At 36.5% G+C, this 15,015-nt stretch overlaps 1 protein-coding gene across 2 annotated transcripts in view; it reads left to right on the top strand.

Moving 5' to 3' along the window:
* The first annotated feature begins 1,041 nt into the window (after positions 1-1,041).
* LOC125227607 (chitin synthase chs-2) overlaps positions 1,042-15,015 on the top strand; it is a 48,047-nt gene continuing 34,073 nt past the window's right edge. For both annotated transcript variants that reach the window (XM_048131952.1, XM_048131954.1), the window contains exons 1-2: positions 1,042-1,178; positions 14,848-14,950. In XM_048131952.1, coding sequence (XP_047987909.1) covers positions 14,859-14,950 — 92 coding nt within the window. In that variant the 5' untranslated portion in view covers positions 1,042-1,178; positions 14,848-14,858. The remainder of the gene's footprint in view (positions 1,179-14,847; positions 14,951-15,015) is intronic.

Below are 15,015 nucleotides of genomic sequence, written 5' to 3' on the forward strand. Positions count from 1 at the left end.
CCAGCCTTCGACAGCGACGATGAGTCGCCGCGCCTGCCGCGACGCAGCACTGTGAGATTTAGAGAACCGACATATTTGATGTAACTGTATTTATTAGTCAATAGATTTGGACTGAGTACCGTAGCTTGGTTGTTTGAATTATTTACCTTTGCTCGCAATAGGCTAGTTTCCTACTAGTCAAATCAGTTTCTTTTTAAGAACTGTCAAACTGATTTTCTAATATGGAGTTACTATAAAATACTGAGGAGTGACGTCACAGTCAATTGACATGGGTAAGGTAAATGGGGATATGGGTAAAATTGTGGCGTAGACAAGAAACTGGCAATCTGTCACTGCAATGTCACAATTTCGTTTTCTTTCAACCCCTTCATTGCCAAGAGTGGCACTGAAACTTGAGTAGCTTCATGTGTACCCTTTTATGGAAATATAGGCGTGATTATAAATGTAGGTAAAAGTATATTATTCTTTTATTCTGAACAACACAAACATACAGTTATAACTGTTAGATAAAACTATAAATCAAGAGAACCCAAGTTCCATTCGTGTTGTTGACACTGAAAGGAGAATAGAACGTTGCTTACAGTTAGAAATTTAACTTGACCGTGAAACCAGTAGTCGGGAGGTCAAGTGTATTGTTTAAATTTATCGCCTTTGTATAAGGGCCTATGCATTACAGCCTCTATGACCTCATCGCTTATGAAGTAATTTCTAATAAAGAAAAAAAAAATACAAAAGAACACAAAAAAAAATCTCATATTTATGATGGATGGCGTGAAGAACTTGATAAGTCGAGATGCTGAAATTTGAATTTAGAATATATTAAGTATTATGGTTCAGTTTTGGCCGCCACCACCAACCATCCACCGAAATTATCACTCACGACACATGGGACCCCTGACCTTATGCGAAATTTGAACAAAGATCGAGATCTAATTCAGGTCTGGGAACAGATTGGGACATAGAACAGGCGTTTAAGGTCTGAGTCACAAGTCAAAAGAGTGTCGGAGGTCCGCCTCAGACTCCGCGGGCCTTTAGTGAGCGCGGCGCCTTCACTCCGAGCGCACGCCGCGACCATGCGTTGTGAACGCTCGCGAGTGCACTCTACGCCTTATTTGAATATTGTGAAGTGACATTTACGGATATTTTGGATTTTTTTAACACTCCTCACATCTTATAAGGTAAGTTGTACACTTTAGATATTCTTAAGTTCATCCTTTGACCTTTTCAGTTTCACGTCTATCACCCGATCAGCTGCGAAAGTATGCAAAGTTATCTTATAACAAAATGTTCTTGCAGTTGCATAATACTGAACGTGTAACTTACTGGCGGGACCAGTGAAGCTTTTCAAGACTTGAAAAGAAAACTGCTAAAGCCTCTAATTTTGTGTGTATTTTAAGTTGTGCGTTTGTTCTGGTTCAGTTTCACTCGAGAAAGTTGCGAAACGGTTTCTCTTTATAAGTATCTGTTAATCATGAATGGTTTCTAACATCGGACCCTTCGATTTTCTATGGTTAGAGTGTATAATTAGAGAATTAGTGGGATCGCGTACATATTTGCAGTCATACGTAAACAAAAGTGAATGTAGGCGTTAGAAGTATGAATGGGAAACAAGGACAGACGTAATTAAAATTTCTATATGCTTTTAGAAACCTTGACTTGTAAGTAACACGATGGGAAGATTAATTCAAATTAGTAAACTATTTTTAACATACGTTTTCTGGAGCGGGAAACTGTACCAATAGAATAGTTCTAATTCCTAAGCTTTAATCATTTTGAATGGATTGATTAAAATGTTGTCCAATGGGTACATCAGTTACATAGATTAGATACCTAAGTATTTATCCAACGTAAAACATAAGTCCTATTCTCGTCAAAACCCCCTCTAATTTTTTGCCCCAATCCCTGGACACTGGGAAGGACATGTAGTACATAGATAAGCATTTTTACAAAATACGAGTAAACACGTTCAAATAACGGACTTAATGTTTCAAGACGTTACGCAGAATACACAAAGGTTGCCATGAACGCACCATCGCATTTACCTAAATATACGATTAATATAAAAAAATTAAAAATTGCTAATTAATGTATGCATATTTCATATAATTTGTGGCTCGTGTCAAATTATGTGCATATTGAAAGGAGCGCAGCCCTGCAAAAGGCCTCGCACGCATCCGGTTCCGGCAGAGGGTCGTTCTCACTTTGAGCAACAACTATTTTGTGATTTCCGCGACCATAATTAAATGCAATTAACAAACCGACCTTACGCACTGGCTCGGCAACTTGTGGGTTCACGTGAAATTCTTGTAATTTAGAATGCATTTATATCAAATTGTGGTGTCGTTAATTCGAACATTAGCTGGCGAACCTTGCGTAAGCCGCACAATAGTTTGGGTCATTACTGGTCAAGTCCCAGGCGTGATCGAGACGCAAATTCCCATGAATGTAATTAGATACACATTATAGATTTGACTGTACAATACTCCGGTAGTAACCCTCAAACGCTAATGCATAATCCTTGTATTAAACTCACTAGTATATTATGCGGTGTTAATCGACAGGTGACCTTTAACACCCGATGATATGAATATTACAAAACTGGACGCTGCGCCTCTGACATTCGAAATGTCGCAATAGAAACGTAGTCATCTCGAGAGTTTTAGTCATCAAAGTGACACGTCTTCATAATTACTGAATGTCAGTCGTTTACCAAGTAATATTGTGAAAAAGCGAACTATTGTGTTCAAACAATGTATCATACAATGTGCAAACTGCAGACATACAAGTAGGTACGCATTTCGGGCTAAATAGAGAAGTGAATTATTAATAGGGTCGTGACTAAGTTTGTCGTTGTATCTAGAGTTTGCTCTTATTTATTATACTTACTTGCACTAGGACTTACGCCTACGCTTGCGCACGAGAACAAAGAAAGCTGAACATAAATAAAATACGTAATACATATAAACATTTATTTGTGAAGGGTATTCAAGATAACGTCTTTTTCAGCTACATAACGAAAATTACCAAACTTTTGAGTTATCAATTGATGCGCAGTCGACTACAAAGAGATGTATTTTAATAAGGTGAAAATGTGGATACATCTATTTGTAGCCGACTGTACATAACTTAAAGCGTCATTTTACGCTGCGTATCTACAGAAGTTCTTAGTTCAAATTCTTCAACGAAGCTTATAAAAAAAGATTACAACAGCCTTGACAAATCAGTCAAATCCAGTCATTGGTGAGTAAACAAATAGTTGCACTTTCTCTTGTTTTGACCTCGTTAACTATTGATATTACTTACTGGTTACATTGGCAATGAGGGGGTTTCCTTTTTTCTAGAGAAATCGCACGTAATGGCGCATTAATGATGGTTAAATGTTATAATAACATTTATGATCACAGTTAGAATCTCTTCAACCGATCGTGTAAGATTTGTAAAAAAAACAGTGATTTTTGCCTAGTAAGTAGTGAAACCTCTTAGTTCGTGTGGCGTTGCTTATCAATAACAATGATAAGTATCATTGTTCAAAAAGTTTATTTTAAAATCGACTTTGATTTCGGTAATATCCATGATTATGATTATATTAACTTGCGCGATATCAAATTTTACAAATGGTGGAATTAATGCCTTATGGCATACTCTACCAGTCATTATAATGTACTAGCTTTTTTTCGCGGCTTCGCCCGCTTTAAAAAGAGGAAAAGTAGCCTATGTCACTGTCCATCCCTTCAACTATCTCCACTCAAAAAATCACGTCAATTCGTCGCTCCGTTTTGCCGTGAAAGACGGACAAACAAACAGACACACACTTTCCCATTTATAATATTAGTATGGATTAGTATGGATGTAGAAATAACAAAAAAAAATTAGTATAGTTCCAGGTTATTGTTGCTTTGGGTAAAATATTAATAGATTTAAATATTATGCAAAAGCGCGAATGATTATAAAACCAGCTACTTATTTTAATGAGACTAGCTAGAACTAAACCAACCTAGACTTGTCAAAAGTGATATTAATTAAACCAATTTAACCTTTATTGCAATGTCGTTGTCAAATACGACTTTGGTCTTGTATCTAATTATTTATTAATGATATTTGCTTTGTTCAACGCAAAAATCCATTCAATAATGAATGTATTGATTTGTTTTTAATAGTCACGCGAGAAACCAGTATTAAGAAAGTTAAAATCTCATTTACGAAAATAAAAGTGAGTCAGGAAACTGCGCGTGAGCATTACAACTAAGAAAAATCATATCTTTAGAAAAATGGGAAACTAGGAGAAAATTATCCATGGGTGTAATTTTAATTAATTAATTAGACATTTTAGTATAATTAATGTTTAGCTCGCTTATGGCTTACTTGTAATTTATGTAATTACTTAAATGTTGTTTGTTTCTCGCTTAAGTGATTTGTAATCTTAGAGAAATAAAATATATTTGAACTGAAGATATCTACTGTACGATCGTATAAAATACCCATAAAATTTGAAATGATGAAGACATTCTAAAGAGCCATTACCAAAAAAGCGTCTATTGATTGAATCACATTATTTTGTTTAGACAAATCATATGTAACAAATCTACAATATCGAGGAGGTCATACAACGTGCCTACTTGTAGGTATGTTTATGTTTGTGTGTTGAGTTAATTCATAGCATGAGCTCATTAAGGAACCGTGATTTGGCCATTTATTTCGAACGTTAATTGTCATTCATATAATTATAACTGCCTTCTTAACGACTCGTAAGGAATTTCAACCTCGACTGTGGTCAGACGAAAGCGGACCAATATTAGCATTACGCCTTTAGTAAGTTGGGGAAATTTCGGTAAAAATGGCTACTTTGTTTGAAGATGCGTACATGCGATCAGTAGGTAATTGCACTAAAAGAAAACCATAACCATTATAATCATGGTCGTTGCCACGCGTATGAAATCAAAAGTATCGTGTGAAAACTGAAAGTCACAGGTAAAAACACGGGTTGTGTGCTTATTATAATCAATGATGTAGCAAATCGTATTGTTAGTTAAATAAGAGGATTAATGTTTTCTATAGGTATGCATGATTCGAAATGGCCGCTGTGTAAAAGACATCAACGCGCCATGCGCCTACGCAACGATGTCTACAGGACTTACGTTGTAGACTATGTGGGCCTTATTATTTATATCTTATTATATTATAATGAAATGACAATATCGAGTATTCTCGTTGCATAATGAAAATCATAACTTCTGATTAGTTGATAAGAGTGATCACATCGCAACTCAAATAATTCGTTTCTGATTCCCTAAACTAAACAATAAAATATATAGATATGCTACTAATAAAATAGTTAGATAATAACTTTCGCTAGAGTTTGCGTAGCTCTGAGCTGTCAATAACCGACTGTAATACCTGATACGCAACTCTGTAATTAACATTATCGTGATAATCCCCAGGCTGTGGTGCAATCGGCTCTTTAATTCGTATCAAAGTTAGGGCAGGTTCAGATTAAAGTTTTCTTTTTGGAGCTATAGTGTTATCTTTCATCAGTAGCCCATGATTAGGCACTAGTCCGACCAAATCCCAGTGAGCGATGAGCTATCAGCGATAGAAATGAACAAAATATAGTCGCTCCCTTGGTGGGACTAGTGCCTTAGATAATCCAGAATTCCAAGGTGCCAAGGCGACGAGTACTTGCGTTACGATACAGCATCTAAATAGTTTTTTATGCAACAGGCGTTTAAAGGAGATCATAAAAGACGAGTGGCGTTATGTAGGGTTTTAAAGATCTATGCACGACCCTGTGAATGACGAATAACAGTTCGGGAGTAGAAAAACATTTGTAACAGATGTGTTTGGTTTGTTGTTTCCGTTTTAATTAATACAGTGCCGTGCCAGGATAAGTAGAACTACTCTTAAATCTAACCAATAAGATCCCGATTCAGACATTAGTTCGCTAAGGAGCGGATACGATAGGCATGTTGGCCACGCAGCCTGATCTTATTACGTAAACCCATCGACCAGATGCATAGCCAAATCTACTATGACCCAAAAGCAGCTAAATATGTACCAAATACCAAGCCACTCGTCATCTTCTTAATTACACTTAAATACATTACTCTAATGGCAGTTATTTTTCCATGAACTGCGAGCCATAATTGTGAACTTTTATGTAAATGTGCCCTTATTCCATTGCAAAGTAGTATCTAATAGTCAAACGTGAATGAGAATGAGTGAAAGTAGGCTGAGAGAATTTTAAGTTTAAAGACGGATTTGTAGAAGGTAATAACCAAGATAATATGAACTAGCAGAAAATATTACATATAATATAAATACATACCTATTAAAACTCTTCAGTAAACGAGAAGATCCATTTTTATATCAAATACCTAACATAAGTATGTACAGTCAAAGTATTGAACATTGGTACGAAATAACAAAAATATGTCTAATTATAGCCTTATTATCCTAGCATTTATTTTTTTTATTTTTATTTTTTTAGGGAATTTTAGGTCAATTGTACTCAGAATCACGAGTACTTTCAATCTCACTGGGAGACAAAGTGTCCCAGAATTTCCATACATTTTTGTTACTTTCCTCTTTTGTTACCCCACACAACATGTACGGAAAATGGTAACAAAATAAGAAAAAATCGTATGGGACAATTTTTTAACTACTAGGATTGAAAAAGCTAGTGATTCTGAGTAGAAATAGCATTTTTTTTTCAAAAATATCACATTTCATAAGAGTGGCGAAAAAACAGAAATGCTCATCTATTCTGTACATTAAGGTAAAATACGTTACGTACGTAAGCACTTGGCACTCAGTCCGTGTCCGTCCATTTTCGATATCTTGTCTTGACTGTACCTACGCTATGATCTATTCTGCCGTTTAGATATCTAACTAACATTTAACCCTTTTAAATGCATGAATTTTTCTTTTAACGAGATATTAATATATGTGATAGACAATGGTTTTCTGACTCTGGGAAAAATAATAAAAAAATATTTAAGATCGATTTTTATACTAAATCAGTGTTAGAAGTTAAATAGGCCAAATCTTATTTATACAAATATATCGTAATTGGTAAGTTTTCTTTTTAAAAATTTACTACTATTAAAAAGGTACACTATTTGTGAAACCTTTAATGATAAAATATTTAAACATAACCTAATTACTAACTCCGAAAAAATCAGCCTAAATCACATACTAAAAATCGCCATCGTCCTGTTTTTACGCACTTTTCCGCCATTTCATCTTAATCCTCAAATAATAAATAGTAAATCATTATATTATTTAATTTATTTAACTGTATATTAAATATAAATAATGAATAATAATTAAGAAATAAATGTGATTTTGGATAGCTACATATAGAGCCACGGGCCATCAAATATGTGATGCATATATACATCACCATGCATTTAAGGGTTAAGATCTAACTAGATTAACATAACAATACCACACAATATAAATACTTTAATAAATAGGAAGGATAATTGCATACATGTAATGTAACTGTCCAAGCAGCCGCGAGCGGACGCGCCGAGGCCGCGCCCGCCCGTGCACGCTCCGCCGACTTTCTGGCACGAACTTATGTTGGCCACGCTAACACTAGCCTATTATTTGTTTAAGGAAAACTATATCACTTTCCTTTTCAAATAGATAAATAATAAGTAGTTTATTCTCCCAAGGAAAGCACGTAGAGCAACGAACAGCAAATATAATAAAAATAATGGTTTAAGTAGCTTCCTAATATATAAGTAAGTACCTTGTTTCCCAGTTTGAATATAGAGTTTGAATATAATTCAGGTGGGTTATAGGCTATTACTTGTTTTTAACCCCCGACGTAGAAACGACGGGGTGTTATAAGTTTGAAGTGTCTGTCTGTCTGTCTGTGTGTTTGTCTGTCTGTGGCATCGTAGCTCCCGAACGGATGAACCGATTTCGATTTAGTTTTTTTTAACCCCCGACGCAAAAACGACACGGTGCTATAAGTTTGACGTGTCTGTCTGTGTGTGTGTGTCTGTCTATCTGTTTGTCTGTCTGTCTGTGTGTGTGTCTGTCTGTGATATCGTAGCTCCCGAACGGATGAACCGATTTGGAACTAGGTTTTTTTGTCTGAAAGCTGAGTAATTGTTTGAAAGCTGAGTTAGTCGGGAGTGTTCTTAGTCATGTTTCATGAAAATCGGTCCACTGCGTCGGGGGTTTTTTCAAAATTTTAATTTTGTTGGAAAACTACATAATATCATTTTTATTCGTCAGCTGTTTTGTTTTCCTAATTGCCTATACATAGAGTTCAGGAAATTGCCAGACAGAGGCATACCAAGCTAAGAGTCTTTTCGGAAAGTCAAGAGTCGTGAAATGTATGGGTCCAATACATTCCACGACTCTTGACTTTCCGAACAGACTCTAGCAAACGTGCTGTGTCCGTTAGTTTCTTTTTCTGCACTCAGGAATTCAGGATACAATTTTGATTTTGTAGTGTCCGAAAATTAACTAAACGCCACATGTAGAATTTTGAAGAACGACAAGAGTGTGCGGAGAGTGTGCCTTTGTTAAAGTTCAGTACTACCTGTATTTTTGTTAAGTTAGTTTTAAAATATTTCTTATAAATATGTACTGGTCCAAGTCTCCCGAACTTCTTTTATCCATTGGTAAAATATAAGTTTGTACAATTTTGTGGGTACATTTTACAAAAGTTAAAAATAGTGCTTAGGTATTTGCGTAAATACCGACGTTTAGTACGAGCAATCTAAACAGCCAAATATACCAACCGTGTTCAACATTCCATCTCAGCAGACTCCACGCTACACATAACTATTGCATCAAAAACGTTTCCGACAAGCCATTAAACAAAGCATTCCCCGCCAAACCGTACATAGCTTAACGAATGTAAGGCAGTGTTGCGCAGTCGAAGGCTGTATCGATGGTAGAGGGGCGGGGGAAATCATTTTACTTACCGAGTGCAAGCGAACCATACTCTAAAACTTCCAGTATTACTGCAACTCTCTGACTACACTTTTTCAGATATATCGGAACGCGCGAGATGCTCAAAACGGACTGTAACGCCTTAATAATAGACGCGTGTTTAGATATTTGCGAGCACCATGGACGCTCCGATATATTTGACAACGACTGCAACGCTCTCGAGTGCGGCAGCACTAGCGTTGGTTTGTCTCAGAGTTGCGCTTGCGCTTGGCAAGCGACGTAAACGCGTGGCCAGCTGGCGGCCATCAGCAGTGAAAGTGAACACGGGCCTCGCCAGACCGAACTCGCCGCTAAGCTGAGGGCTTAAGCAACTTTGTTACACTTACTTGATAAGTGAACGATTTATTGCTACAAATCTGTAAAGGTCGTTCGGTTATCTAGTTTTTTGTGATCAATCGTTGATGTTTCTTAGACTTTTATTTAGTGTTTATATTGTCAATTAGATCAGTAGGGTACGTTGTATTAGAGCATTTGCCGCAAAATGCCCTTCATTTCTTTGTGATTAATCGCTCTATATCAAAAAGGCATGCCTGCGGTATTTACCTATATCACATTCCGAAGTCACAGGGGTCCATAGGTTACGATAACAGCCGACGACGTGGTAAGAAACTGTAATCTGGCAAAACTAATTAGAATTACTTAAGAGTACCTATATTGATAAACGTAAGTACCTATAAGAAAATAGCTTTTGCGCTAAGGCACACTCAAACCACTGGGTATTTTCAAACTTTTTGATCATAGGCATAAGGTCCAACAAAGGTATGAGTAAGGTGCTGTAAGTATGTAAGTTCAGTACATTAGCTAGGCGCTTATCTGCCTATGTATTTGCGAGGGCGAGCCCATTGTCCGGCACGACTGGGAGTCGCTGACCTTGCGGACCCTGAAGCGCCATTCCGACTTTAAAAAAACTGATCTTGACTTGATACTCGTAGCCAATATTGGGAATTTTGTCCCTCACTTGTACATTTGCATAATACATTAGGCCCTGCGAAGTGAGATAACGGCCCATTTATACAATGCGAGAACTCGAATACTACTTACGAGTTGTTTACATTTTGGTATTTGATTAGTGTTCTGAAATATATCTAACAGTTCGCATTGCAACTAAAATCGTATGCAAGTTGCGAGTCGTGTGGCCCTAATATCAAATCAGTTTCCGAATTAGTTGAACGAATGTTGAAGGTTGTTCCTGCTCTCGAACTGCTTAAGAAAGATATCTCTAATAAATATCTCCATCGTATAAATAGTGTAGATAGAATAAATATGGAAGGAGAGCAATGATTTGCAAGATATGGTTTAGGTATTATGGTAGTCAACAATGACGTAAGATGAGAAAAGGTATTATGTTAAGATTTTTAAGATGAACTTTCGACGATAGGTGCTAATGGTAAATGAAATCACAAAAGTTTATTCTTGTGCTTAGCTGGCGAGTCTGCTAACACACAGATATTTGGATCAAATCCAAAATAAGAAACAATATTAAGTTCAAAGACTCACTGACGCGCGTGTCTTGTTTTAAGTAAGCGTGATGAAGAGTCGGATGGAAATATTTGCTGCAATTGGACATAAGTATTTTCATAGCATACCTAAGTGCGTTTTCACATTATTCGATCAGATATCGGATGTAGGACCGATACCCCATACATTACAGGCGCCATGTTGGATTATTTCCATTGAAATCCTTCCGACATCCGATATCGGATCGGATAATGTGAAAACGGACTAATGGATATGTAGGTGACATGCAGGTCTGTCTGCAAGTTTAAATCTCGCTTGAGTCATTATTATTCAGTAAAAAAAATCAGACTCCAACAAGGCAACACAATGGCGCCCACAAGCATAGGCACCGAGCAAGGACTAGTTTATGTACATATCTAGATAGGGATAGTATAAAGAATTGAGTAAATTCTTAGCAATGGAGCAGGGTGGATGACCGGCAAGGTCAGGGATCGCGGTGCGCGAAATGCAACATCTCTAGACGTGATTCATGCGAGCGATACTTGGATAGGTAGCTTTAAATTTGCTGGTTACATTATGCATGGGGTTTCAGGAAGGTTTTGGTATATTTTATAATGTATTCTATTAAGTAGGTATGTAGGTACCAAGGTCTTAATAAACGGTGTGGAATAGTAAGCTAAGATATTCTGCAAAACTGGGATTCTCGATTCCTAGCATAGACTTCCGTGGACTGTGGGTGGCACTCTGGTTGAATGCTCTTTTAGGTATGGTAAGGTGAGGTAGATGAACTCGAAAGTATCGATTCCATAGAGAGACAGAAACCATACGTATGTTCTTCAATAACCGATATGGAAAAATTACGTCAAGAGTCATTTAAACGTTTTATTTCTTGATCTATATTGGATAGAATAACTTGTGCCAGTTGTGCCGTTTGACCTTGTGACACAACTGCTTTAGTTACGCGTCAAGTGCCTTTCTGCAATAGTTCTAATTATTTAATTTTGTAATTAATTATTACCATGAACACGGTATTGGTGAATGACACGTTTTAAAAGCTATTTTAAGGCAATATAATGATAACGATAAAATGGCAACCAAAATTCTATACCTGCTTGAAAAATATGAATGTGATGTCACATTACTTCTGATGTAATAACATAACCCAAAAAAAAACCCGACACAGTGGACAGATTTTGAACACTCCCGACTTTACATACCCGAATACAGCTTTCAAACAAAAAACTCTTCCGAAATCTAAATCGGTTCGTTCGTTCGGGAGCTATGATGCCACGGACAGACACACACATAGACAGACAGACAGACACGTCAACCTTATAACACCCCGTCGTTTTTGCGTCGGGGGTTAACAAATTAAAAAAAACCTTGAAAATAGGTAAAGTAACTATGACTAAAAGCTAAGTCGGTAGCAATTTTTACAGTCAAGTAAACATCATAAATAATATAATCATAGGAGTTTAACACTTTCTCAGGCTGTGCTATCAAAATCGCTGCCAACTTAACTTATCTCTGTCTGACTTTATATAATTCTCCATGGACTCCATGGTCAAAGAATAGGTACAACAATATTAAAAATATTCTAAAAAACATTGATCGCTTAGAACTCTCGAACGCATATAATATGTAGGTAATGTACATACCTACCTAATCTACTTTATATGTACCTACGAGTATATTGAGTTCGATGCCAAAATATGGTAAGTTGCAAAACTTGGAATTCTGGGTAGGTACGTATTCTAAAAGAATCTGGAAATACCCAGTCTTGCTTTTTAATGCAATTCCTTACGTGAGTCAACAATGAATATTTTTCGCGAGTTTATCACGAGCAACAGGCCGATTTTAACTTACACCAAAGAGGATCGAGTACCTACCTATTATAGAGAGTTACTGTCAAAGTAAAATGTGTAATCACAGTGCATAGACTGCCATCTCTCGACACAGGCTTAAAACTTTTGAACCTCAGTTTTGACAATTTGGCCCCTATTCTTAGCTTGATATGTGTTAAAATGTCAAATATTAATATTAGCGCCATCTAGCCGAGCGTCCTCCGAAGGTGTATCGCCATCTAAGTCACCGTACCTTTTTCTGTATGGTTTTGAGGTACGTTTTTAGGGTTCCGTAGTCAACTAGGAACCCTTATAGTTTCGCCATGTCTGTCTGTCCGTCCGTCCGTCCGTCCGTCCGCGGATAATCTCAGTAACCGTAAGCACTAGAAAGCTGAAATTTGGTACCAATATGTATATCAATCACGCCAACAAAGTGCAAAAATAAAAAATGGAAAAAAATGTTTTATTAGGGTACCCCCCTACATGTAAAGTGGGGGCTGATATTTTTTTTCATTCCAACCCCAACGTGTGATATATTTTTGGATAGGTATTTAAAAATGAATAAGGGTTTACTAAGATCGTTTTTTGATAATATTAATATTTTCGGAAATAATCGCTCCTAAAGGAAAAAAAAGTGCGTCCCCCCCCTCTAACTTTTGAACCCTGTGTTCAAAAAATATGAAAAAAATCACAATAGTAGATCTTTATAAAAACTTTCTAGGAAAATTGTTTTGAACTTGATAGGTTCAGTAGTTTTTGAGAAAAATACGGAAAACTACCGGTCGGTTTTTTCTTAAGACTTTATCTGTCTATAGGGAGTTACATAATATGTCTTTGCTTACACTGATATAAATTAGGGTCTTCTGAAGGATGTCATTCGGATATCGTGCATTTCGTTCGTGCTTGCCCGTAGGTGTATTGGCGCGGGCGAGACGCACGATGGATGAAAGATATCTTTCGGATATCGTTAATATACTTTTGAATGAGCTTATAGGCGTAGGTACTCTAGGTACGCGAGTAGCGGTACAGTCAAAGCGTGAAGATGCGGCCTTTTAAAATAAAAAGTCGTGATTTTGGCGGCAATCACTCATAAAAGTCATAAATATTTACTGAGACTACGAAATAAATACGTAATAAATCAGCTAGCTCTTGAAAGTCGACACAATTCGATATTTTTCATTTTCAAAAACTAAACTCAAACATCAAAAATATCTGATACCGACGAGTTCGTTAGTAAAGTTAGGCTGGATAATATAATTGGGATTACCACTTATCATTTGAACTTTGAACGCGTTAAACTCTTTTGTATGAAATTGAAAGTATTGAAACGACAGCTGTTAACTAAATAGGTCGGTTGATGAAATGCTGCAACAGTTTCCGCTGAAATTATAAAGAAACAATATAAAGCTCATCACATTTGTGATACATTATACACTTAGATTATGTAAAGGAGTCCCCTCTGCCAACAAACTGTCCTGCAGTTTGGCAGAAGATTTAATATTGTTAAAAAACCGGCCAAGAGCGTGTCGGGCCACGCTCAGTGTAGGGTTCCGTAGTTTTCCGTAATTTTCTCAAAAACTACTGAACCTATCAAGTTCAAAACAATTTTCCTAGAAAGTCTTTATTAAGTTCTACTTTTGTGATTTTTTTCATATTTTTTAAACTTGTGGTTCAAAAGATATAGGGGGAGGGGGGGACGCACTTTTTTTTCCTTTGGGAGCGATTATTTCCGAAAATATTAATATTATCAAAAAACGATATTAGTAAACCCTTATTCTTAGTTGACTACGGAACCCTAAAAAGGGTTTATTTTGAGAATAAACGATTTTATTTTTATTTTTTTTATTTATAAACACAAATTTTACGAATAAGTAAAAATAAACTTCTTAGTTCTACTTCACCTACTACGACTTGCTTCTCTCTCTAATAAGATAACTTTCTCCTTACTTCGTTTTTTTTTAAAGTTGAAGGTTGACATAACATCATCAACATCATATCAGCCTTTTATCGCCCACTGCTAGGCCTCTCTTCTAGTATGCCACTTGTCCCGGTCCTGAGGGGTCGAGCTAGTCTCATTCAACATAACATAAACATATACCAAAGACATACGAGTATATGTATATATAACTCCGTATAGACAGATAAGGTCTAAGAAAAAAACGTACCTCAGCGTACCACACAGAAAAAGGTACGGTGGTCAAGATGGCGTTACATTACACCTATGGGGTACGCTCAGCTAGATGGCGCTAAATATTAATATTTGACATTTTAACACAGATTGAGAGATGACAATCTATGCACTATGATTACACATTTTACTTCCATAGTAACTCTCTATAATACTCGATCCTCTTTGCATATATTAAACACTGGTTCGTTATAGAAAATAAATTGTTGTGTGTATTTACGAGAATATTATTATGAACAATAATTACAACAATAAATTGCTCTGATAATTAGGTTAGATTAAGATCATAATATACATGTAATGAACTATTCATAAGAGCTTGTAACTAGGCCTACATGAATAAATATATTTTGAATTTGAATTTGAATTTATTCTTGTTTCCAGAGTGGTGAAAGATGGCGACGTCGGGCGGCAAGCGCCGCGAGGAAGGCAGCGACAACTCGGACGACGAGCTCACGCCGCTCGCCAACGAGATTTATGGCGGCAGGTCGGTATATTTCATCTACAACTTATACAGTGTGTTCACCTACAACGGACTCTCTTGTCAGTGGT

The sequence above is a fragment of the Leguminivora glycinivorella genome, chromosome 6 (assembly GCF_023078275.1).
Source record: "Leguminivora glycinivorella isolate SPB_JAAS2020 chromosome 6, LegGlyc_1.1, whole genome shotgun sequence".
Classification (NCBI taxonomy): domain Eukaryota; kingdom Metazoa; phylum Arthropoda; class Insecta; order Lepidoptera; family Tortricidae; genus Leguminivora; species Leguminivora glycinivorella.